At 42.8% G+C, this 27,272-nt stretch overlaps 1 protein-coding gene across 9 annotated transcripts in view; it reads right to left on the bottom strand.

Moving 5' to 3' along the window:
* Positions 1 to 27,272, bottom strand: part of HDAC4 (histone deacetylase 4) — a 231,084-nt gene that overhangs the window by 132,533 nt on the left and 71,279 nt on the right. For all 9 annotated transcript variants that reach the window (XM_065637251.1, XM_065637248.1, XM_065637254.1 and 6 more), the window contains exon 3: positions 11,291 to 11,362. In XM_065637251.1, coding sequence (XP_065493323.1) covers positions 11,291 to 11,362 — 72 coding nt within the window. The remainder of the gene's footprint in view (positions 1 to 11,290; positions 11,363 to 27,272) is intronic.

The following is a 27,272-nucleotide window of genomic DNA, read 5'->3' as shown; positions in this document are numbered from 1 at the left end:
TACTGTCTCCTCCTAAAAGGAGATCTCTGCTCGGAACAAGACAAAAGCAGCACCTTGCTCCCATTTTCCGCCATCCCGCAAGCTCTACAATATCCGCATGACATTTGAAAGGGTCCTGCTCTGCCTTTGTCCCCTTTCCTACCAGTAAAAGACAACTTACAAATTAAAAAAGGGTCATAATGATACCTATGCTAACGATTTTGCAACTGAATTTTTGAAGGGTTCTATTACAATTCAGTCATTCCTCTCTGTATTCCTAGGGAATGAGAGAAAACATCAGTTTAAAAATTAAGAGCTTTAAAAGCTATGACAGTAGCATGCAAAACGGAATAAAATCCAGTGCCTTCACTTTGAGGTGTCGTGGATTAGCAAGGTCAAAAGTGAACAAGAACATCATTCATGACCATGAGGATTAAGCAATGTTTTATTTTTGTGTGCAGTGGCAAAGAAAGCAAGCAGCTCTGTATTATAAATATTTATCATCAATACAGAGAGCAAAGGATAATCAAGCAGATAGGACTTCTGACATTTGACTTTCATGTGTTTCTTTGAAAAACCCCAACTGCGCTGAAGAGCAGCACGGACGAGGGATGTCTGCTCTTCAATACCTGATGCCCAGCACTAAGCTGCTGCACCCCTTAGTGCAAGTACAATCCAGATGTTCACCCATCTGCAGCAAAGCAACACCGTGTCCTCCTTGCGGCCAGCTATAAACAGGGCAGCTTATTGGAAACTCAATAAAAAGTAAAAGCTCGCTAGCAGTGGTTGACCCGGGGCATTAGAATAAAATTTGGATGGCACCCACTGCGTTTAGTTATGATTAATCAGTTGTGAGATGCAAAGCTTTAGTCTCTTATTGAGTTGCCAAAATAATGCATAAGCACAATATTTGGTTCAGGTCTCCCAGGGCCTAAGCGTAAACGGCAGCAAGGTTACGGCTGTTTCAATTAAGGATGGTGACTATCAGGAGAGCTCTGGTCAAAATGTTCCAAGTTCAAAGAGAGTGCAAGAACAAGGAATTCAGGCAGCCTGTTTTAAAAGTGAAAAAAAAAAATAAAACAAACCCATCATCACACTGAAATGCAGGAAACCGCTGACACTTCTCCTTCACCTCCACCATTTCAACTTTTCCCCATTTAAAACTCCCATGGTGCTGATTTTGCATCGAAGATATTCTACACGTCATCCAAACGCTGTCATGGCTTTCATCCCCGTACAAGGGGGTTTTTGCAGTTCTTGTTATTCTCCTGCTTTTGGTATCTCCAATATTTCAGAAGCCAGATTATCTCCTGCAAATTCTTCTTTCCTCCATCCAACTCATTCACTCTCACAAAACATTATTTGCTCAATAGCAACTCATTCCGTAGGTGCATACAACTGTGCAACGCAATAGTCAACATATAAGTTTACCAGAATCTGTATTATATTAAAGCAAAAGCCTGCAAAAAAAAAGGCAAGGGAAATGTCCTTACTGCACAGAAACTCTGATGCTAATATGAAGCTTAATAAGGAATAATTGATTTTGTCGGATAACCAACAATTTAAGCTTTGGATTTCTAATCAAGATACTGAGTTTTCATAGATGGAAAGCAGACTGACGTGCTATCACCTCTATCTTGGGGTCACCAGGGATCAGACGATCACCTGGCCATGACTAGGACCTCATTTTGACCAAATTCCTTTTAATTTCCTGCTGTCCACTGCAGGTATTGAGCAGGTAGGTGACCACTGTAAAACATCACTGCGAAGATGGGCAAACACAGTTATTACCCAATTTTAAGGGAAGGCAGAGAAGAAAAGCCAAGCGATTTGCCAAAGGTCAGAGAGTAAGCTGGCAGCAGACGCAGAGCCTCCCAATTCCTGAGCAATGAGCCACTGGGATGAATCAGGGGTGTCTTCTAAGTCGGGTAAGGAACTGTCTTGCTTGTTTGTGATTCTGAACTGACCTTTTAACACAAAGCACCACAAAATCCTAGATGACTGCAGAGAACCCTCCCACACTCGAGCTCCATCATCTCCAAATTCATCTTTACTGGTGCAAACCATACCACGTCCTACCTCCTAATCATCTGCACATCAGCTGGAAAGCTCTCTCCATCCCTGCGACCACTGGTACATCTGGGGACCAGGCCTGATCCCCAGCCAGATGTGCAAGAAAAGACCTCTGTATGTTATTTGCCCACTCCCAACAAGAAGAACAGTCACACAAAAGCACCATCACTGAACAAGATGCTTCTCTCGTTACCCTCATAAAGTCAAAAGAGCCAATTTAAAATCAATCCTACTGTATAAGATTTCAACGAAAGCTTTTGGCAACATTTAAGACAGGATCTAGCTCACCCAGAATGATACTCACGAGGTGCCATTATTTTTCAAATGCAAAATAAACTTGAAAATACACACCTCAAAACTTTCACAAGTCTGTCTATCCCTCCCCTGGTCCCTCTCCTCCCCAAAAACATATGAACAAACTAAAACTGCTAATTTCATTCGTGAGAGATTTTACATTCCCTGACTGGAGGAATTCAGTTTACCCAGCAAAACTTAATGGAAATCATTCAATCAGAACATGGATATGCTTCCTTCGCAAGTACCTTATCAAGTAGATACGCTTGCTTTGACTAGTTTTGTATTATATATTCTTTTTCTAACACATTAGGCAGGCAAACGTTGAGAAAAGTACGGCAAAAAATAACTTGGTCTGATATTTTTTCAAATAAAACAGTTTCCCAAAATATTTTAAGTACAAAAATAAGCTCTTATTACATGCAATTGAAAAAAAATATTTAAGAGCTTAAGGCAGTTTTAGAATTGAAAAAAGTAGAGAATAAAGGTAGTCTCCCCATCAATATTTTTTTTTCCCCAACTACCTTACTGTAGCAGTTGAATCTATTTTTAGAAGAAACTGAGAAAAAAATGTATTCATTTATTTAATCTGTGAAACAATTTACATACAGGTGGCAGATCACTCTCCTTAGTGAAAATAAAAGCCTTTCGTATGTCACTTAACCAATGTACATGATACCCTGACAACTCAGGATCTTCAAGACCTTCATTAATATCATTAGGGCAAGACCGGCTATGAATAGGTCTACAAACGCGCTAAGGAAAGCAGGTTTTGACCTAAATTTCACCCACAGTTTGGTCTTCTGTGCAACCTGGAGAACTGCTACAATAGTTTGTGAAGAGTTCCTCTCTCCAGCGGAAAAGGTCAGTCATTGAATTTCATTAGGAACTTTTACACAAATTCACCTTACAGTTCACTAGCAAGAACTATAACAGCTTAAAGAATACATAGCAAAGTATCATTAAAATGTACAGTACATTTATTCTGTATATTACAATTACAGTTCCAAGTCAAGGACTCCAAAGTCTTTTATTAGATCATAAAAACTTAAGACCAGCTTATAATGAAATCTCTAATCAAATATGAATGAATCATCTGATATGACATAATTTCTTGAATGAAAAACAGATGGAAAAGTAGTAACGATTGAGTGGTTTAAATCACAAGATTTAAGTCAAAGGAGTAGATACTTAATTATAACCACTTGTTTCAAGTTAGAGGAGACACTGGTTTAAGGTAGACCTCAAATCAAGCCATTCAAGGCGTAAATCATAGCATCATTTTGGTTGCAAGAGACTATCAAGATCATATAGTCCAACCATAACCTAACTCTGGCACTAAACCATGTCCCTAAGAACCTTGTCTAAATGCCTTTTAAAGCCCTCCAGAGATGGTGACTCAACCACCAAGCCAGAACTAACCATAAATGTAAACGAGATGGCTGTAGCGTGAACACACTTACTGCTGCATCCGAGGCACAGAAAATGCTCATTTCACTTCTGCTTGGTGGTGAGAGGAATTAGCTGAGGACGGAGGAGAACATTCCCTCTCCCAGAAGCCTGGAGAGTTTGTGATTTCAAAAAGCACGTGCACACAGAAGAAAACCACACCAGTAAAGCTGACGTGCTCGCGTTGCAATCCAGCTCTCAAAAGACCCTATTTGCTGAAGGCAACGTCCCATCTGTCAGGGCCTAAACGACTAGAGAAGTCAAAACAAAGTTAAACCATCACGCATTGGCAGCACTCTCGCGTTAACTCGGCAGGTCGGTGCTACTAGGGCTTTTCAGCTTGAAGTAGCTGGCTTACAATTTTTATTTGTATACTAGGTGAATTATGTCTCAGCCCGAACAATTTTAGGGTTTGGAGCAGGCTTTTGAGGGACAGAAGAAGTGGGAGGGGGGAAAGGGGAGGGGAAGCGACAAAAAGGGAGAGGAAAGGTCTATTTAATCAATTCACAGCAATTCTCCAGGTCAGCATCTAGAGACTACTACAATATTTTAGGCATCATTGCACAAGCTATTCACCTGATATTCCCTCCACTGAGCCAAATATAGCCCTGAAAATCAATATAGGCTGGGGAAGAGCCTCTAGGATCTTGAGAAACGTGCCTTGTGTCAGAAGAGGAATTCCTAAAATCCTAGGAATGCAGGTGGCTGCTGAGCACGGACCTACGGCATCTATTTCACCTTCAGCGATAAACTGAAGTTAATTTTGGCATAAAGGACTCTAGAGAGCTCCGTAGTACAGAGCACACCAATAAAAAGGGAACGCGGACCAAAGCAAATAGGCTCCTGATGAAACAGGCGTCTGCAGCTCCTCCGGCAAACACTCACATCCATCTACCAGGCGTCAGGAAAAGCTGGTGGAAAAGAGGAGTCGAGTACAGGGTGTGTTGGACCGTTCCAGCCACAAGACAAGCGTTGTCTTGGGAATTAAAAATAAAATAAAAACCAAAACAACAAAGATCTCATCTTGATTACCTCTTTAGGGTTGCAGATCCAGGCAAAACACCCAGAATGGAAACATACATGGCAAACAGGACATGGCACAGTCACTGAAACATCACATCTGAGACACACAGAATATTTTTACTGAGAAACACCTCGATCCATGATCAACTTTTCATGAAATATTTATGGCTTTTCATTCATCGCACGGTACTGTTATTTTTAGAAGAGTCAGAGGCAATGGGAACAGCTTACTGATTAACAATTCAAGGGAGCCTTTAAATGTCTGCTCATATCGTGCCATCTCCTCCCTCCCTAAGAAGTCAGAAAGTTGAACGTAAATACTGCCGTGCATTCAAAGGCTTTTCCCTCCATCACCTGCTTTTATATAAAAGCAAAAGCACAAAACCACCTTTCCTTTGGTTGGCAAATCGGGCAGAATAATTATTTTGAGAATAACACTTTGTGAACAGTCGGGACTAAGCGAATCCAGTGAAATCTATAGCTGATCAGTGTGAATTAATAAACTAAACAAGGTAAGAGAAGAATAAAGAAAAACAGCAAGTTGGGTCTTGCAGTAAAGCAAACTTTTCTGCCAGTTACCTTTCACCTAAGAAAACAGCTCTGTATTCAAGTGCTTAAGATTTAAGTGCTGCTTACAGCTTTTAAAAGAGGAACAAATCATTAATAATTCATCCCACCTCCTCCGTTTAATAACCATTTGCTCGTGGGTAAGAAAGGAGGTGACAGCTAAATATTTTTTGAGACAAAACACAACAAAATAGAGTTTAGGAGCCGTGGGCTCCTGCTCTTCCCACCCCACAGCACTAGGACATCCACGGACCATGTTCTGGACAGATGGCAAAGTGGTCCCTGCTCCAGCAAACCCAGCTCAGCAAGAGAAGTGGTTTAATTCCTTGCAGGACGCAGACGCTGAAGTTCAGGCAAGAGATGGTGCCTCACCAGGCTGGCCAAAAAGCTCATCCCTCTTGCATACGTCCCTACACACGCACACAACCCTGCAACGGGCACGTGCTTACATAGACTTAGAGAGTCATCAACCTGTCCTATGACTATGAATGACAAATCCTGAGTTTGGGTGCAATATTAGCCCAGCAAAGAGGTCCTGAAGCTTGAACTTCCCCGCTACTCTGCAGGGAGCTGCCCAGAGTCTCTAGATGAGTCAATTCCCTCCCCTGTCCTGCATAAATAACCCCAAATTTGCTGATCATATTCTGGGCGTGCTGTAAAGGGCTTTTTATACAAGCACAACAATACAACAAATCATCTATGGAAATCGGGGAGCTGGCTGAATCGTTCTACAAGGCTGTCCTTGCTGAGCAACAAGTTACAAAGGTGAGCATTAGTAGTGTCTCTAGCTGGTAAAACACTTCTTTTATCATCATTACATGGGCTACATTTTGTATGTTTAGCTTAGGGTTGGAAATAATACCTGTTGCAGTAAATATAAGGTTAACCTGAGTTTAACTATTGAAGCTCTAAGCTACGCTAACCTGTGGTTTCTCCGCTATCTAATGCCAGAGCATCTAAACGGTGGTAAAATTAACACGCTAAGCCTGACAAAAATAGCTGCAGCTTTTAAATAAGCTAACAGTAGGACAATAAGCAAAACAATGATTTAATCTGCTTGGTGTATGGTTGTGACATTAAAATGATTTCTCAAGAACTCACTTTAATTTTTGTTTGTTGGGGTGGGGTTTTTTTGTTTTGGTTTGGTTTGGTTGTTTTGGGGTGGTGTTGTTGTTGTTTGGTTTTTGGGGTTTTTTTTGGTGAGTCCCCCCTGCCCCAGACTCCATGGAGAATAGATCAGGATATTTTTAACATTAAAGGCCTAGCCTTTCTGCATGCGAGCTACAGCTCTGGGGCACGATAAAACCATACACGGCTCCCGTATTAATATGTCCCAGCGTGAACAAGGACGAAGGGGCTCCTGTCTGGGGAGGCGCGAAACTGTGGGGAGCCCCGAATCCCACCTGACCGGCCAGCGACCTGAACCCGCTTCAAAGTCGCACTGTGCCACGCTGATTTGGTCCCTTTCTGAAGGAGCTTTTGAAGCAGATACACTATAGAAAGCAGGCGAGTTATCTGAAAACATGAAGTGAGAGGGCATCCCCTTCCTTTGAAGGGATAAATTAACAAAGGCACGGTACTCGGCTCTGTTAGACCAACTGAACTAACGCTCCCTTCTTAGAGACGGGGATTAATCTCCGATTTCAAAAGCCTGTAAAATCGTGTAACGATATTAGTCCTAGCAATATTAATCCTCCGGCTGCCCCTGCTCTTGCCGGCGTCGGGTCCCAAGCAGCCCGGTACGGTGCTGGTCCCAAGGGCTGAGCGGCAGCGCCACGGTAAAGACCGCGGCCTGGATGGAGAGCAGGGGCACAGCCACTTCTTTAATGTGCCCGATGGCCACACAGACCACCAGCGGTTTGGCAGATGACACACGGAGAACAGCCCCAAGAAGGCACGTGTAGCAGCCTCCCATCTGATCTGCAACAGCAGCCAGAGGAAGGGTCTTCACCTTAGGGGCAAGAAGCCCAACTTCTTTTCCTCGACCTCTCTATACATCTATCATGCAATGGATATGTCCCAATGCAACCTATTTCTCAGCTGCCCTCAGCCACAGCAATAAGTTATATGATTTCGTTACTATTTTTATCACAACTTGGGAACGCGTTCCTGAAAAGCCAATGGAAATGCTACAGGAAGGGGAATTTCTACGCTAATTCAGTAATTGTACTGTACGCAGATATCCCCAGAGCTTCACATGAGGCCACGACCAGCATATTGGGGAACACGGTTGGTCGGCTGAGACTGTTCCCCCAAATTTGCAGTTTTATTACTTGAAGCTTTTAAGTTTAAAAATGACAAGTTTCCATCTTATTTAATTCTAATTTTACTTATATATCACAGATATCACGCTGTTTTCACATTTCTAATACTAAAGAAATCGCTTAAGACTGTTTTGTAACAAAAGGAGCAATTACCACCTCGATACTGACAAGAGAAACTGAAAAGGCTAACAGGAGATTGTTTATCTGAAGTACTGTAAACATAGTCTTATAAAGAAAGAAAACTCACTCTATAAAGTATGATTAATGAAGATCTATTCTATAAATCTTAAGGACAGCATCAACAGTACACAGGTGGTGTTATTAAGAGGTCTTTAAGGCATAGCATCTCTAGTTTAAAAGCATAGGAAGAAAAAGTACGGGGACAAGAGAGCTCTGTCCTTCCCTCCTTACATATAAATGTCTTCTTTATGCAGACTGCAGCTAAGTTTGCTGCTAAAAAGAAGAAAAATACCGCAAAACACAAAAAATACTTAAAACCAGTATGCTACCTTGCAGGACAACTCCTCCACCATTCCGCAAGCCATCTGCTGCCACCCATCAAAACCAAACAGTGGCCACCTCTGTGCTCCCGTATCTGGGAAGTTCTCTCTCCTGCTAACTATGCCCCCTTAATCATAATGAGATTTTTTCCATATAACATTAACTAAAAATAATCTGTGTGGTCCTTGCTCTGAAGATCTCTGAATTCAGCAAGTAAAAGCAACGTTGCGCAATAAACTCAACAATTTACCCTCTTCCTCCCCCAGGCCAAAGATGCAGTAATATTCTGAAGTCAGAAAAAGAGAAAGCAGCATTATCAAACAGATGATTATATTCCTGTGCGAGATGTGGGTTGTCAGGGTCTTGTCTTGTTTTACAAGCAACTAAGACACTCAGAAGCACCAGTTATGGGTGATACAGTTTTGCAAAGAGAAAATGTTTCCCTTCCTCAAATTAATCCTTAATTTATTCAAAAATGAGAGAGGAATAATTTTCCTAAAAACACACCTTGCCAATGACTGAACTCCATTCTACTTAATCCAATTCACTCCTTAAACCATTTCATGAAAACGCTCTAAACGTTTATATTTTGTACTAGAGATGCTTCCACAGGACAGAGCATGTCTAGGACCTGGGTATTGCACATCCCTTTCTCACATTTTTACATCAGAGAAAAACAACCAACAAGGATCAAAAAAAAAAACTTCTTCCCTCGGCTTGTGGCAAAGAGAAAACATTTTGGTTTCCTACAAGTACACCACAATGATTTTTATCTTAACTAGAAATGTAGTTCCTGGGATAAAGGCTCATTGTCCACCTAAGTTTATTCATCATGAGGGCTACAAATGAGCCGCTTTACCATAACCAGGATGGAATAAGGTTTCAAATGGAATATCCCAGGACACGATTAAGCAATTTTTTCCTTAAGCTGTTTTTCAACACCATTATTTCAGCCATGCCTGAGACTTGGAACAACACCCCACAAACCCACACATAACTTGTTTTTCCAGAGCAATACTTGGTACTACTACTCCTTTCTTTTCTCAGAAGGATCTGCAGCAAAGTCCTAAAGGTAATAGTGATAAAAACCAGACACAATGGTTTGCCTGAGTGGGTAACTCCCTCAAACTGACAGCAGCTTCTAACAGTAATTTTAACAACCCATCAGGATACATAGGTATAGGCAGGCGCCGTGCTTGGAAGACAGCTGCTGAGCCACTTCCAAGATCAATGAGATTTGCTTGCAATTACAAACATGCAAAAACATCTTTTTGCTTTTTGCCAAACGCTGTGCTTCCAGGTTTTCATTACTGTCCTGTAAACCAAAATATAAGATAGACATTTCCAGCCTGTGTATGCACTGCAGGGCTGAAAAGATTTCTCCAAAATTTAGCAGAAACTGAATAAGCGGAGGGTCTCAAGTGACAAGTACCTGGGTGACCACTGCCTAGAGCCAATGCTGTTTCTCACATAAGGTCACATTTTCATATTTTAGTCAGTCCTACCCTTTGCCTATCACATGCACAACCAGCCTGAACTTTGCAGCACGAGACAGGAATTCCCACGGCTACAAGGCTGACAGAAGTAATTTGACAGAGATGTCGCTGTGTGTCTCACATCCCTCCCTCTTAGCATGAACAGAGCTCCCCAGCAATGCCTGGCTGTTTACTTGTCCAGCAGCCATACAGGTGAGCTATTAAAAACACTGAAAATGGAGTCCAAACAGTAAGAATTTCATAAATCCTGGATGAGTCCGTAACACCTTAAAAAAAAGCCTCTTTTAATCTGGGGGAAAGCAGAGCACGCAGAACTCTACCATCAGGTTGCTCGAGCTGTTAACCAGCATCAGCCTTTGTCCTGAAACATCTCAAAAGGAAACAGTAAAAGATTCAAACTCACCACATTCCCAATACTGGCCATGGAGCTACTGCCAGAAAAGAGGACTGAGACCCCTCTTGTGCAGAGCCACAAAATTCAACCTAGCACAGGGATACCAAATGGGGAATAAAATCTTAAAGTTGACCTGTGTTACCACAGTAGTCTTAAAATAAGAATCTCTCTCAGGGTTAGGAAAATACAACCTCCCTTACCTGACAAATGAGTTTTGGAACACACAGAGCGAGAAGAGAATTCTCAGAATCCAAAGCCAAACGCTTGTAGCCAGTAAACGAGGATCTCATCCTTTTTTTCCAGCACAATAGCTTTAGCCCCTTAAAAGTTTCCTTCCCCAGATACGCATTTAAGTCCACAAAAATCTAGGTAGGGTCACAGCCCATTTTTCCCCTCCCCCTAATCTACTGAAGTTGTTTTGAATAAGCTTCATTTACATTTTTCCAACTTGCCATTACCAAAAGCGCTTAGATCTTCTGCAAGATCTCTTCCTTAATATAAAAGGACCTGAAGGCATTTTGGAAGGCAGCAGAGAAGGGAAAGTTGGGTTTTTGGAAAACTCGAGCTCCTACCTGGAAATTAGATAATGCTTCATACATCCTGTCATCCCTAGTATAAATATCTCTATCTGTTTGCACCTGGAAACAAAACACTTTTGGAAGAGAGAAGGGGGAAATACAGAAGACAGCAGCAGATTGCTTTCTGTAGCATTTCAAGTACTGTGACCAGAACTTTGGTTTCTACCACTTGCAGAGCTGCAATTGTGAGCCGTAAGTTCTCTCTCAGCTGCACGAGGAGCAGACGGTCTTCGGGATGAACACTCCGGCTGCTGTGCTCGCTCCATGCTAGAAGGACCAGACCCAAGAGACGCCGTAGCAGGGCCATTAGAAGAGGGAAGAAAAGCAAGTCGCCGAGAGCCCAGTGTGAAAAAGACTCGTAAGGTGCTGCTCTGTTCTGCTGTCCTCTCCTTTCTGAGGAAAAATAGGCAGCTCTAGACAGGTCAGGCTCCCTTTAGCCCCCTGCCAAGGGTAAGGGCTGAGATATTTTGGACTCCTGAGGCTGCTCCATCCTCCCTCCACTCCCAAATCCCACTCACCCAGCCTGGGAAAGTAGATGGCGTGCAAGTTCTAACACACTTTGTTCCAGCATTTTACATTTGCATTTTGCTCTCCCACTTGCAAGGCAGAGCTGCAGAATATTTTACTGCATTCCCAGAATAGGAATAACATTTAATAAAAGTTTCTTCTTACCAGAGCTAGGCATGTGGTTCACTCTAGGTGGATTCAACAGCTCTACTGGCTGGTCTCTGCCAGAAAGCCCATCTGGAAAGAGAAAAAAAATATCACATCAACTCTTTGGTTAGCTGAGCTATTTTAGACATTCCAAACAGAAATTTGAAAAAAAAAAAAATCTAACCAATTATCAATGTAAAACAGAAACACACAAGTAGCACAAATCAATAGAAAGAAGAACATTAACAGGACAGCTGCATAACAACTGCTTACACTAAAGCATAAAAGATACTGTAGCCCGAATCGCACTCAGGCTTTCCGGGTCTTTATATCCAAAACTGGTAGTAATCCCAACCCAAGGAAATAGGCACATCAGCCTATAAACCTTACCATAAAATAACTAAATTGCAATTCATTCCTTGCTCGGAGAACTGAGTGAGTTAAGACAGAAACACAGCCCTGTGAAGCAAAGTTGAAGAATGGCTGTAATATGCAAGGGAGACGTTAAGGAAAACTGGCAAATCACTGCAGGAGATTAAAATGCATAGACATGCATAACAAGCCCCATTTTGCATAAGTTTGGATTTCAGAAAGGCATTAAAAACATACTTTGTAAATGATATGCAGAAATCCATCTTGCTGAAGCAGTTCTCTATTTAAAATCTTTCTAAGATTGTATCTTGCATTCAGGTAGAGTTGAAACAGCACAAAATACCTACTGCTGTAGACTGCCAGACCAGCTTTTCTAGTCACCCATTCCCCTTGTATCTGCCTCTCCATAAAAGTTGAAGCAAAAAATGCTAAATTAGATTTTCAGTACTTAGATTATAAATACTTGAATACAGAAAATCCACCTCAAACCCATTTGTTCCACCATGAATATCTCCACCTTTGCCAGTTCTCTCTCCCTTGTTTTCCTCTAACGCTTTTCTGCAGCACAGATACGATCAAGACAAACCCTGTCTGGAGACATCAAAGAAGCCACCCCATCTCAGTCAAAGCAAAGGACAGTATTATAAAAATGTTAAGATGTCAGTGGAAGGTTAAAACCCGTACAAAATAAAAATTAAAAAACCCAATACGCTTTAGTTCCTTCTCCTTATTTTCACTATTCCAGGTTTCTGGAGAGAAAGTTGGGTCTTCTCCATTGCTCGTGTGGGTTTAGCTCCAGTCACCGTACCCAAGCCTCAGACAATATGGCAATAAATTAAACTATAACCATGCTGAATTCTCCTTCTCAAACAAGTAATATAGATTATTCATAATATAATCTTCTTGGCTTTTGGTTTGTAACCTCTAGAGCCAAAAGAGCAGCTGGGCTTGCTATACCGGAGCGGCCACCCTACAGTATTGGTGGAAGACACTTGGCCATCTCAGCTTCACCTGCACAAGCAGCAGCAAATGGCAATAAATGAGGAGGCAAAGAGATTCAAGGGGTAGAGCAAAACATCGCTATTTTACATAACATTCAGCCATCAGCCTCTCCAGATTCACAAGACAGCGGTCACTGCAGATCAAAGAGCATAAACGGATAGCAAAAAAATACGATCCTCCCTGGTTAGGTTGGGTTTTACGGTGGTGTTTTTTCTACAAGACAGGCATTTGCTGTCTCAGCCCTCATTAGTAATTTTTTAATTCATTTGGTGAACTGCAACCCCACTTGCTGCTGAAGCCTTTGCTGTGCTTCTGTGCTGAACACACCAGCATCACCCAGGGACCACGAGAAGCTCCCAACTCATCTCTTCAGCCTGTCAGCGGCCTAAAAAAATATATATATATATGTGTATATATGTCTCTGTATATATGTCACTTTGCTGGGCTCTCCTAGCAACGAGGCAGCGGCCGCCCTGCTCCGCCGAGCTATTTCAGACCAAGTTGTGCCTTCAGAGAAGGAACAAAACAGAGCCCTGTAACCAGCAGCCCAGGTGCTCCGCGAGACAAATCCAGGTCAGTTTTGATGGAAACACCCGCTTGTAGCGAGGCTGTAGGAGCAAAGGTGCCCTTTCTCGTGCTAAACCCAGCAGTTTTGCCCAAGCGACGGATCAAACCTGCATCTCCAGCGGTACAAAGCTGCTGGCACAGAACAACTCACAAGAGCCCACTGGTTTGTAACGCGAGTTTGCAGCAGCAGCGATTTCGGCAGGTTCACCTGCTTCGAAGACAAACAGATATAAGCCTTTTCTTGCCCGTGGACTTGAATTTTCAGTCCCTCCAGTGCATCAGAGATCACTAACAAAACTGTCAGTTAGTGGGGATTATTTTCTTTCTTTTTTTTTAATTCTAAGAAATAAAGTACCTACATTTTTCAACTAATTAAAAACAAACACCACTCTTCAATCTTTGTTTCAAAATGAGTAACAGATTCATCACAGAAGAACATCTAAGAACATGTTTTAAAGCACTGACACCTTAAACACTGGAAGTGAAACCAAACTACGTAAGACTGAGATTCTATATTTGCTGTATTGAGTGATTAAAAAAAAAATCTTTATTTAAAAAAATAAAAGGTGGTTTCATAAGGAGATATTTGTACCTTTGTACACAGCACCTCTTCTCCTAAGCTACTAGCATGGATTAAAAAAAGTTAAAGTGGCTGCAAACAAACACACGTTCACCTCTTGAAGCAGTTAAACATTCCTGTAGTCTCCTCAGCTTCCTACAAGAAGCTTAAAATGCTACAAAGAAGCAAAGAAATCCTTTCATTTCAAAAGACTAGGTGATCAGCTTGTTAGGAGTTGAAGTACCACTGCATTTAATGAAGCGTCATACCTACTGCCACCACAATCCTGACCAAAAAAACCCCAAACCAGCCAAAAACCTTAAATCTTCCGAAAGGACACTGGAAGGAAGGCTTTACAATCATCACTGTGCTACATCAAACTTTGATCGAGTACTAAAATCCATACGCCCAATATGCCAGGATACTGCTCAGCAATACTGCTGCCCACAAAAGCGCTTGCTTTGATTGATTCCTCCTCTCAAACAGGGGCCTTTAGTTGATGTCAAACTTTTAAAGAATTATTTGTTAAAACAAACAAACAGCCCTGAGAACTGACCACTGAAAGCTGGAGGGGTTTGGAGTCCTGGGCTGTGATTATGTGCTCTATACAACTTTAAAATAGAAAAACAAAACCCCCATGTTTCGCATATTCAACCACGCTGCTTCACAGGTCCTGTTGCATCATCACATTGAAAATAAACTGGTCACCTGGGGGATCTAAGCCTCAAGAAAAACGTGTTTTCTGCTGCTGCAGCATGAGGATTTCTTCTAACAAACATTACTGGAGACTCTCCCCTAAATCAATTGATGTATATTATAATTGACCTTTGTGTGACGAGGGAAAAGCACAACGGTTTTTGCCAGTGCTTTGAAAGCGCCAAGAGCAGCCTGGTTCTGCAAATGCCGAAAGGAATACAACCACTTTCCATTACAAAACAGTTTTGCCCTCTCCTCCTACCTTTACCTTTCCTCTGCACACTTCACCATGTATCTACAGAGAAAACTTTGGCGATTACAAAATTTAAGAAAAACCCTCAGAAGACACTAAAATTATCTGTGCTTTCTAGTTTCATCCTTGTTACTGCCTAGAAGGGATCCCAGGGGTGCTTCTGCAGTCCCCAAAAAGCAGACAGGGACGGGAAGCCCCTTGTCTCACTGCCATGGACAGGCAAAGAAAGTGCAAAAAAGGTCAAACCACGCAGTCACGATCTGACTTATAAGCCACAGACCCTGCTTTGAATAGTACTGAGACAAACCAGATTGCCTACAAAATACAAACGGCACCGTCCATCAAGCCTGGAAGGAGGCAGACACCAGCCCGTCTGATTCATGCTTCAAGTTAGAGAACAGTCAGTATAGCTTAGTTTACAGATCTGGGTATTCCTACTCATTAATTAATAAGATGAAGCCATTATTCATTGATAAGAACTTGAATTTTTAAGCATGGTCTGTTCCAAAGAGTTGTTTAAGTTACTTGAAAAATATAGCCGGGACAGGTTTGGAAGTAGTTGGGTTTGCAGGATTTAAGCATGTTGAAAATAGCAAAACAAAGACAAGCTGGCTACAGTACACTCTAGAATAAGACAGAAACATGCACAGAAACAAACCCTCAGAAAAAATAAAGCAACAAAATGAACGTCATCATCACCAAGACAAAACCAAAAAAGTTGGAGGACAAAAGTTCAGCTTTCTTAAAAAAAAACCAAGACAAATAATGAACAAAAACAGAAGCTGGAAGCATTCAGTGAGCTCTTACAGAAAACTGCAAGCGGCCTTACTATAATTAACTCTGATGAGCTTAAAAATGCAGGGCAGAACTGGGAACGAAGAGGTTATTTAAATAGTCTTCCATGTATTCAGATCTTTCAACCTGATGCAAATCACCCTGGCCTACTCGAACTCCTTGAGGAAAGTGACGAACCAACAAGTACCTTTAAAGGACAACCAGAGTAGAGGAAAAGTCCCACAGAGCCATAGAAGTAAAACTTTGAGAGGTAGGGGAGAAAGGCAGGAGCGAGAGGTACACAAAATAGCCATTATTGACTAGGATGTAATTTCTCAAATATAGTCAAAAGGCAGCACAAATACCAGGTAACAGGAAAAGCAAGGCAGATGCATCAAGGTGAAGTTGAAGGCAGGCAACTGATTTATTTATTTGGCAGTATATCTGGCTGCCAAACTCGCAAAAAAAAAGTTTTAATGTTACCTAAGTTTTATTAAAAAAAAAAAAAAATTGAGGGGCTACATAGGGCATATCAGTAAGAAAATCAGGCCTGCATAAATCACCCTAAACCAAGCAGACACCTGGTTTAAAAAGCCCACTCAGTCATCATCTGCTTCTGGATCTGTCATATCCAGCTTATTGTGGTAGTTCACCATTTACTGGTAAAAGAAGTAAAGACTTATTTAAAACTCAGGTGTGTCCTCACACCACAGAGACGCCCCTTTGGAGCACGAGAGGCAGCATTCAACAAGCTGGAAAATGGATGGATGCAAGGTTCAATGACAAACGAGTAAAACCCTATCACCTTAATCATGATGATAATAATAATAGTCAAATGTACAATTACAAGATGAGAAATATCTGGCAAAGGGACATGACAGCCTCCATGGCCAAAGTGCTGCCCTTAGGTTTAGATTCAACACCAGAAGATGAATTGTAGACAATCAAGGAGAAACCTCTGAGAAAAGATTTTTTTAAAAAATAAGATGGTCTGCAGAACTTGGTAGTTTTTCCAACATGATCCGGTTTTCTGCTGAGGAAAGACGATACAGTGGTTCCGTGGCTTTTTCAGGATGAGCAATTAACAGCTAACACAGGGAGTTTGAGAGCTCAACCAAATACATTTCTGGCCTACTTTAGTCATACGCTTTCTGGACAATATGGCACTACAGAGCAATAATTGGATATTTCTGACAAGGCAAGGAATCATGCCTTCTGTAGGCAACAAGTCCCAAAAGCAAAGACCTTGCTATTGAACTGCCACGTTCGTGCTGTCCATGTGAGGCAGCTACTGCCATTCACAGCTGGTTTTGGGCTGGGCTTGGCACACAAATTGCAAAACCTCAGTTATACAGCAGGAACCAGAGCCTCTTGTTTATATATTTCCACCTCCCAGATAACAAAATGGAGCAAAGAAGAAAACTGTTGAGCAATAAGACACCCCAGTGAGACATCTGCAACAGTCCAAGTGACTGGTGATGAATTTGATAACTGTTTCTTTGCATCAAACCACTTGGCAAGGCAGTTACCAGATTATTTTGGCTATTTTTTCCCCACAAGGATACAGCTCAAAAGCTTGCCCCCATGCCTTCCAAACCAAAAGGGAAAGAAGCTCTAATTTCTCAGTACCCAATCGATAAAAAGCCTCAGGCAAAACAAGGCAGCTGACAGTAAGCCCAGGATAAACAGCGATCGGTTGGCATCTATGAAACCACCCCAACCACATCCTTCCTTCCATCCATCCACATTTAAAATCAAGCTTTTGCTAAGGACATAAAGGAAGGGGATGTTTCTGGATCAATTATTCCTGAGTTACCTTACTCTCCTCACTGCTTTCTAGTAAAACAATTGTGAACTTGTCTCACAAAGAAGAGAGATCCAACCCCCTTCTCTCCAACCATTCCACCTTCCCCATCTGCTTCGGGGTACAATCAAAAGACACTTAGACACAATGACACTGATTGAGAAAAGCTTGAAGACAGAATCAGCTTCACAGCCATCTTCACTCAAAAGATGAGTTTGAGATGTTGGGGAATCACCCACCCAGGGAAGTGGTGGATTCCCCAACATGGGACACGTAAGATTCATCTGGACAGGGTGCTGGGCCATCTTGTCTAGATTGTGCTCTTACCAAGAAAGGCTGGACCAGGTGATGCTTGAGGTCTCTTCCAACCTCGTATTCTATGATTCTGTTATATGATTATTGCGCACTTGACCAGGGCTAGGTTCAAAGCCCATATGCAGAGGAGTGTTGGCAGGCTCAGCTTTCGCTTTACACTCCGAGTGGGCTCTTGGAGCGAGACCCTGGCCACCCCGCCTCCCATACTCTTCCACATTGCGTATCTTGGTTGCATCACGGAGCAGTCTGAGTACACAGACTGATTTTTTAGGGGGGAAATACACCTCAAACTCAACCCAAAACACCCTCTAGTTCACCTAACACCCTCCAACCACTAATGGGGACTCATGTCTGGGGACTGGACCAAATTCAGTCCTAAAGCGAGCTTCAAAACCACCCCACACAGCCTGTATAGCTCATTAGCATCATCTGCTGTGCTCCAATGAGCTGATCCTCTGCATGGTACTTGCCATCACAGTCATGAGCTGTTCTTCTTCGTGCCTTCACCTTTTCCCAGCTCTTTCACTGCTTGGAGATCTCCAAACCAGCACCAGCCCCATCCCTTGTCACCAGGCTGCTCTCAGCAGCTTATGGGGAGGTCCACACCAGAAGTGAGATCTCCTCACTCCTGCTGGCACTGCCCAGAGTCATGCACTGCCTCCCTTCCACATGTAAGCCCACAGCAATTTCATGGACCTCTTCCAGGCCCAAGAACATCTAGTTTTTTCCCCTGCTATCAGCATATACGTACTGCAGTCGCATTATAAAAAGTGTTTTGTATTTTATACACAAGTGGGGGGGTTGTTTTGCAGAACAATGTGCAAACAGTATCTATCAGAGTTACTTCTTGGCAGGTTTTGGGGTGGGTGAGTGGGTGGTTCTGGTCAACTGTATTGCTGTATTTCTAAAACCAGACCAAGCACTAACCATGTAGCCTTGGGATACCAGGCAGCTAAAATAGGATTGCTGAGGAATAAAAGTCTCTGTCCCTGACCATTAAGCACAGTCCAGTAAAAACCATCCTGATTTGCATATTAACAGCTATGGTGTGTAACAACAAGTTAAAATATTAGTAATGAGAACAGTTATTATCACGGACATATTATTTATTTGTCTACTCATTTGAAATTTACAGGGAAAAAAAGTCTTCAACATTTACAAGAAAGCAATTAAGGCTGCAAATGGATTATTTCTCTTTAAACCTATGAGAAAATGCTCAGTGCATATTTCCTCTCTAATTTGTCTGCACTCAAGAATCTATTTTTGGAAGTCTCCCTAGACTGTATTGTAGCACCACATGTACTGTAATGGCATTTTAATTAGCCCAGAGAGCTGGAAGATGCACTATGCATCCGAAAGAGAAGCAGCCTAACAAAATGAGAGCATCCTTCTCTTCCCTTCTTTGAGATTTACAGCAGCTATCAAGTCGAAATACCAATTACGGTTTCAATTGGAATTAACTGTGACTGCTATTAAAAAAAAAAAAAAACCAACAACAACACACAAAACAGTGCATCGCAACAGCCTATAGAATTCAACAAAAACAAATGTAGTATGTCAGCACTATTTACTCATACTTTAAAGGTGGATGGTAAAAATAAAACACTGCAGATATCCACAGGCAGAATGGGAGACTGAAGTAGAGGAGAAAATATATATATAAGTTGGGCTCTAAATATGCTGGCGTTTGGCCTGCAAGAGAAACTATCCATGTAGATGAAAGCTAATCCAATTTTTTTTTTTCTTATCATTATTACTACTATTGCTACTACTTCTAATACCCAAGTTACCCACCTTCCATCGCCAGTGAGTGCCATAATGCATAATGTTACACACTCAGCATGCCATAATTCTGCCTTCCTACTTTCGATGCAACAGAAACTAGGTCAGGCTGATGTCCATCTCAGTTACAAGAAGAGGTTGACATATGTGGAATCGCGAACCTCCTTCATGCCTCTGACAACAGTGATTCCTCCAGAGACGTTCGCAGGTCCAGATGCCAGGCGGAGGTTGCACAGTGTTCTGCTGAAGCCTCGCGAGAACTGTGATGGGTTTTAAAGCTTTCTTTTGCATTATAACCCACATGAATATTTCACAAGAGTCAGACAATACTCAGGCGTAATGTCTACAGGAGCTTCGCACTGCTTTCCCACCCAGAACAAAGATAAATCCAACAGATTCCACTTTGGTTACCACCAAGGTGAAAGTAACACTCAGCAACAGCTAATAATAAAAGCAACCACTAATATATTACTAGGAAGTTATCCTAGAAGCCAAACACCAAAAATGCTTTAAACAGGAACCACTGTGGTCCTCAAGGTGTTTACAGATTGATATCCAAGTGACAATACACTACTTTTCAAATGCCTAATCGTAAAAGCGTTGCGTTCTACTTCCTACACCATTATTTTCCTTAATTCTTTGCAGTGGGAGGATAATGCAACTCCTACTAAACATGACAATCTTCAGTCTCTTCAGCAGACTCAACTTCATCTGCACAAAATTTGAAAGATATGTCATTTTGGAAATCCACAGTAATAAAATAACCCTCTACACGTAAATGCAAGTAACCTAAGGTCTGTGGTAACCTACCCATTAGATCAAAGAGATAAAGCTCACTGAAAATGGTCTGATATAATTGCAGCAAAAAGGAGGAGCTGGTCATTTCAGCAGACTTGCCTCCCACTTTGGGCAAGGGAAGCCAGAACCCCCAACATCCACCCTTTCCAACATCACCTGGACAGACAAAGCATTAAGTAAAGAAAAAATAAAATACAAGGGAAAGAATTACCACATGAAAGAAATAGCATGTATAGTACACTTCTGATCTGTGTTTTTCTGTGTTTTTTTAAGCCAAAAACATCCACATTCAATTGTGTTTTTCATTCCATTCTTCTGCAACAAGTTTCAAAATCAGCTCATTTGGTATGCAGAAAACAAGCACAAGGTCCAACTACAGACAAGCTCGAACATGCACTTGCAGTAGAAGCAAAACAAGTATCCTATGTCCCGATCACTCGTCACACACCTTGGCAGTCTGAGCGATCACTCAGTCCTACTCACGGCAAGATGGAAAACCAAGAAATACACATGCTCCCAGTCAACGCCAAACACCTACCCAGCAAACACAGCCAACCACGAAGGTGCATTGAACACCAGCATCCCAATCATCCCCAAACGTACTCCGACTCCTAAGGCAGGAGCTGGCTCAGCCTCCAGCCGAGCTCTCCAACACTTTTCATGCACCATCTCCTCCTGCATGCAGCCGCTGGTCACTCCGAATGCCCGACGGTTTTACTTCTCCACTTACAGGCAGGAAAAACTGCTATCGTATTACATACACCAGGAAGCATGCTATACCCCGGGAGTACTATATCAGAGACCTGGCTCTATTTTAGGCTTAGCTTACCCAATCATTTCCCGCAGTCTCTCTTCTGCAGCCAACATCAGAAGGTATTTGGTGGTGGGCATCCAGCACCTTCTCCCACATAGCGCTGCCTCGAGTCCCAACAGGAGAACTCAGGGTTTCCACCACATGGAGAATAAACACATCACCATGGCCCTGTCTCCTCAGAGTGGGGTCTGCAGGATCCCACCACGTCCTGATGCTAAAGCCGTCCCAGGTGAGATGCTGCAAGCAGAACTCACCCGGCACTTTGCACAGCGCTTCCCATTATCCAGCCCTATACGATAGAACATCAACACCTGGCAGAAGGAAAATTGTCCCAGTCTACCTATTCCTGATATAACATCAGCCATTATCTACCAGCTTCAGATAGTCAGTATGTAATAGCTTCATGTCAATGTATAGATTTCTAAAATTTGGACTTGAAATATTTTTGTATCCTGGAGAAAAAACAACTACCATTTCAAGGCATCTAGAAGTAGCTTCCACTTTCACAGACTTGGTGGAACAGCAATTTCCCTGCTCGCAATGAAGGAGCAGAGACTACGCTGTTTATTACTATAAATACATTCATAGATACTTTCCCTGAAACAAAGCACTTCAATTTTAAAGGCAAGAGATTCATCAGCTCTTACAGATAGCTTCATCCTTTCTGCTTTTATTCTGTCTGTGAGCACAGGCTCCTGGCAAGAGTGGAGGAGGGTACAATCTGCCACCATCTGCAGGGTGCGATCCATCTGAAAAGGTGACTGTCCTCAAGAAATTAGCATAGTCCGAGCATTAAACTTAACTCTGGAATATCATGTTCAACCAACAGAGTCTTTCAAGAGTCATTCTGCAAAATGTTCCTGTTCCCTGCTAACGGCATGCTGTGTTGTATTTTTTTAAGTTTTAATATAACCTTTTACAGAAAGCGAATAAAACTTTCCATCCTTCTAGGTAGGTGAACGGGGTAAAGCCAATATTCCACAACCACAGACAAATATTCCTACAGGAGATCAGCATTATCACTGCGAGGTGCCTAATCTGCTGAGACAGATCCCACGAACTTCAGCACACTAAAAAAGAAAACCAGCCACAAACTCCCCAGGACTCCCTTGGCATTCAGCAGGAGAGGTGCTGCTGGCACCCAGCCATCTCACAATCACCGACTATTCAGAACACATGAATTCACGTTTGATAGCTACAAATTCACAGATATAATGCCTCTTTAATCAAAACTAATATTTCAGCAGGTTTTAAAAACTGATTGGTGATACAAAAACGAACCGAGGAAAGAAAAAAAAAAACCTTGAAATTATCTGCAATTGTCAGCAGGAGGAGACCTGCGAAGCACATTTTAAAGGCAGGAGAGAAGTCTGAATAACCTGCTTAATTTTCCCTTCTCTCCAGTTGAAAGAACTGAAAGATAGCCTGGATCTTCTGCAGCTTCGAACGAGATTCCAGCTCCTGCCCACGCGCTCACAGGACACTGTGTTCAAGCTAATAAGATAGCAAGCAGAAAAAAGACTTGCCTCGTTAAATAGAGAACAAACTGCACGTTACATGAACCAAACGGCATGAGTTCCCTTCCTTACCTCAGCCTTGCATCTTGCTAGTGCACGCTAAATTAAGACTTGTCCATGAAACTATTTCCAGCGCAGGCTGTGTCCAAAGGCTCCGATCCTTTCCATAGCAGAAAAAGGAAGCGCTAATAATTACTTAGCAACCCATTACAGTAAAGCTTTCAGAAAGCAGGCTAAACTAGGGAAAATTCCTGGATGAAGGGGCGGGCAGGGAGAAAAGGGGCAAAGGAAACTGATGCTCAGATTCCTCCCTGGACACTGCTGGCAATGGGAACCATCTACCATTTCACTACTAACCAGACGCCTTCTCGCCTTACAAGCTGCAGCTTCTTGAGTGGATGAGAGAATTGGAAAGAGCAGAGGGGAAAAAAAGGGAGAATTTTTCGTTGAGGAAAATAAATACGGAGACATGGAAACAGAACGGGCAGCAAACAGAGCAGGACTTGGGTTTGATGGAGCTGCTGGGTCGGTCCCAGGTGGCTGTCAGAGTGCAAGGCTTCAGGTTTGAACCTTTCAGAGTGCTCCACCAAGCCACTTTTCTACAAAACAAGAGCTAAAATACTGCGGGGAAAGCCCGCACAAGTGAAAATATCCTTCACAGATCTAAGAAAGCTTCCAATCAAAGGCAAAAAAACCAAACAGCATGGTCAGGGAAGCTGGACCGCTTTACACACAGCTGGTCAGAGACCTACAACTCCAGCAGCCTGAGCGAGACCCCAGAGAGGGCTCTTACCAGCTCCCTGCTGTCACACCAGCCTTCTTCAATGTGCATCAGGACACCACACTCAGAAACAATAACAGCTCCATAGGTGCTGGTGCCTCGCATCTTTATCGCCCACGTATTGCAGTAGCCACAGCTCCCCTCTCCTTCAGGCTTGGATCATGTAGGACACTAGTATTATTTGTTTAAAACCCAGCTCCCTCTGTTTTCACATAAATCCAAATAGGCAGAATTTATAATTATAACCCATCCTGAGGTCAGCCCGCTCCCTATACCCAGTGCCAGGGCTACCTCGATTGGGTGTGAAAGCAAATGCCTCGCTTCCTTGTACCTGTTACCTGTTTTATCCATTAGGTCAAATACTTCATCCTAAGAACTTAGATTTAAATATATATTTGAACTACAGCAGGCAGGGACTCATTTCAGCTCGTACAGCTGTATGGGTTAGGAGCCAGCAGTACCTATAACTTCCCAAGAAACTCGTCTTCGCGTGTGGTATGCTCTTTGCATCCAAGCCTGTTACCCTAACAGCGTAAAAATCTGCTGCTCGTCAGTGAAAAATCCTTTCGGTCAAACATTTTAAGGATTAGAGACAAGCTGACCATGCTTACTAACAGCCCAAACTGGAAATCAGCCTAAGCCCACTGAAGACAGCAATCACGTTAAAAATGCCATCCTCTCTCTCAAAGAGGGAGAGAGTTTTGTTTCCTTGCTTTGCTCGTATTTCAAGTAGGTGCACATCAATATTTAAGAAATTGGTGTATAAAGTTTGGACCAGTTATTTCTGCGCAGTCATATAATTGACTATCAAGACAAAACAGTCGCTACCAGAAATAGTCCAGTGAGGAAGAGCTGCAATACGATCAGCATGTGAAGGGACAGTCCACGTGAAAGGCACAAGTGTCAGTCTCCAAGGTTTTAAGTACCGGATTGATGGTGCTGCTCTGGGTGAAGCTGCCATGTGGCACCCAAAAATTACCAACATTCGGAGGTCAAAATCTCCTCTCCCAGCACACTAATTCAGGGTGCTCAGGACCTGCTTTGTACAGACCATGGAAGCCAATTAGACAAGTAAGGGTGTACGTGTCTGCAATCGCGCGAGAGGAGGATGGCAAAGGACTCCTTACGCTGTCAGGACATCACTGACAGCAAGAACATGCCTTTTGCTTCTTGTCAGAACGGCAGAAATCCCAAAGGCATCAATGTACTCCTTGAACTGCTTGTGGTGGAATTTTGGTAGCAGTCCATCAATGGAGTTGATAAATGAACTCTTCCCAGCTCACACCACAGCTGCTGCAGATCTTTCCAGGATTATGGAAGGTCTTGTTTTGGTTTTTAAGCAGTGTTCAACATGCAGAACTTCCGTTCCAAGAAAGCATCTAATGTTTTCTTTTATTGCATTAGTCACCAGCACATGCATCAGGCAGTCATTTCCAGCCTTGTGCCATTAACTCAGAGCAAGGTCCTCCAGCAAGTAAGGAAGATAAATATCACCACTCTGAAAACCTTACTTACCAACACAAAAAGTGCAACTTGTATGACCTCACAACCACTGAAGGCCAAGAAAGCTTCTGAGTACCTGACCTTCTTGTTGAACATGGTTCGCACTGCAAGCCCAGGTTGCTCCCCCAGCTTGATAACCAACCCCAAAGACAAGCTCACAGAATCACAGAGTGGTTGGGGTTGAAAGGGACCTCTGGAGATCATCTAGTCCAACCCACCTGCTAAAGCAGATCACATAGGAATGTATCCAGGAGCTCCCTCGAACAAGGTGCTCAGCTTGCTTCCAGATTTTCTTCTCCTAACAAAATGCACTATTTTAACAGCGGGCTGTAGAGCTGGACATTGGAGAAGGTCCTGGGAATTACTCAAAGAAAGAAATCCGAATGGGAAGGAAAGCAGAGCTACGACGATAGCCAACTGAAAAGGTACAAAACCAAAGGCACCAGAAGCACAAAGAGATGGTTTTTGGATGCCACAAGCAGGGTGTTGCCGTGCATTCCTCTGCGTTATACCCTAGGCACCTGTGATTTTCATCCACAAGGTTACAAGGGCTTCACCCTGCATGCTTCCAGCTCTGACTGCCCAGCTCAGGCTGCAGCAATTCCCTCTGCTCCCCGCATTCTTCACAAGGAACGTCTCTTCCACTCGCACCAGTTGGACCCAGGACGCTGGGACGCAAGCTTCCATTTGGAAAAACTGCGCGCATTTCAAACAGTGCAAAATCTTTATCCTCAGTCTCCAAACTGTTGCATTCCTCACAAGCCTGAGATGACTCTAGATATATTTTCTTGTCTAGGAGAAACCCAAGCCCTTTTACACTTTGTCAGTACTCGTTGTTGAGGAAAGTAAAAGTATTCTTCTCCTGAAACTGAGCCTGCTCACAGAAACCAGCTTCAGCTGCACCTTGGGGAAAAAAGCCGTGACTCACCCAGAGAGAGGCCCCAACACCCAACCTTGGCACCTGCTTTGACTTACCCAGACAATGGAAAGCAACGGAAAGCTCTGGCAGAGGAAAAACTTGCCAACGCCACGAGAAAAGTACAATTGACAACTCCCTGGCACTCAACATTTCTTATTTTCCTGTTCTATTGCAAATACGTGGTTAACATGAGCTGGAATGCTCATGTTATAGCATTTTTCTTATCACTTTACCACAATGGATCACTTTTCTGTGCCAATATTAGAAAATATTAGTAATATAGATTTGCTGTAATAAAAGCATTTTAAACTGCATTACACAGTAACATGAGAACTGCACATTCTGAAACAGAAATTTCTAATTCCTGGTCTTTTGAGGAGCAACTCTTGTTTCCAAGCCAAGGAGAAGTGAGTCCATCTCGCCACGGGGCCAACCCAAAAAGCTGGACTTTGCACATGTTCAAAATAACATCAGGCCCTCACTGTCAGGGAAGTGCAAAATAATATTGTCCACCATCCTCCCTCCCTTTTACTTTAAGGTTAACGTTGTTCAGCGACTGCACAGAGCCTAAACGCCCACCTGCTTATTTCTTGCCCATTCACCTTTGAGCATGTAGGCTTTTCACCCACAACATGCAGTCTCACAGGGGACTAAAAAGCACCAAATAACCCCATGGACTACGGTTAGGTAAATACCACGGGCACCCAGATGTGCACGGCGCACAAGGTCTGTCCGGAGACAGCGTTAATGCACAATAAGAAATCTCAGGAGTTTTAACACCTAGGTGAGGTGTGAAATCCATGAGGGTTTCTCTGAATGCAGAATCAGAGTCATCACGCATGATGAAATATTTTTCCCACATTACAAAAGAAAAAAAAAAGTTCTAAAAAAATATTCTGTAGAGGTGTCCAAGTACCACAACAGGTGGAAGGTTTACTGTACGCTTTATCAATCAAAGGCACTACTCAGCAGCCAGGTTTCACCTTCATAAGCAGGAAAACCACACAGATGAACTGCAAGCAACGTATTGTGAGGCACCTGAACATCATGCAACCAAAACTGTGTGGGACCAATGGTGAAGTCCCCATTCCCAGGTGAGGAAAGTCTGGAAGAGTAGAGCAGCCCGACAGCCCATGTACCATCGGAAGACTCCTTATGTTGCCCTAAGGGTCTTCCCAACCCTCTTTCTTCTTTGTCGGGGAAGGAGAAGAAATTCTAAAAATGAAATTAATACATTAGTTCCAAAACCAAGTTGACCCAACGATGATAAGGCACTAGTAAGAATACGGTTTTGATTTAAAAGCTCACTCCCAAGTTCAAGCAAAACTAACCACTGATTTATGACCACTGAAAACATCAGGCTTTAAGTTGCATACGAGTTGACAGGAGATGCTGCAGGTTACGCTGAATACGGCCACGTGCTGTCAATTCGCACGCCAACGGTCTGTGAAGCAAACGCCGCCGAAACCCAGGAACTGTGAGTGGAAAGGGAAACCACACGATACTCGCTATAGCGTGTTTGACAAACACGTCCCCTGCCACAA

Source organism: Caloenas nicobarica, chromosome 6 (assembly GCF_036013445.1).
Source record: "Caloenas nicobarica isolate bCalNic1 chromosome 6, bCalNic1.hap1, whole genome shotgun sequence".
NCBI classification, from domain to species: Eukaryota; Metazoa; Chordata; class Aves; order Columbiformes; family Columbidae; genus Caloenas; species Caloenas nicobarica.
Note: the sequence above shows the minus strand (reverse complement) of the source record. Positions and strands in the feature narration are given on the sequence as shown.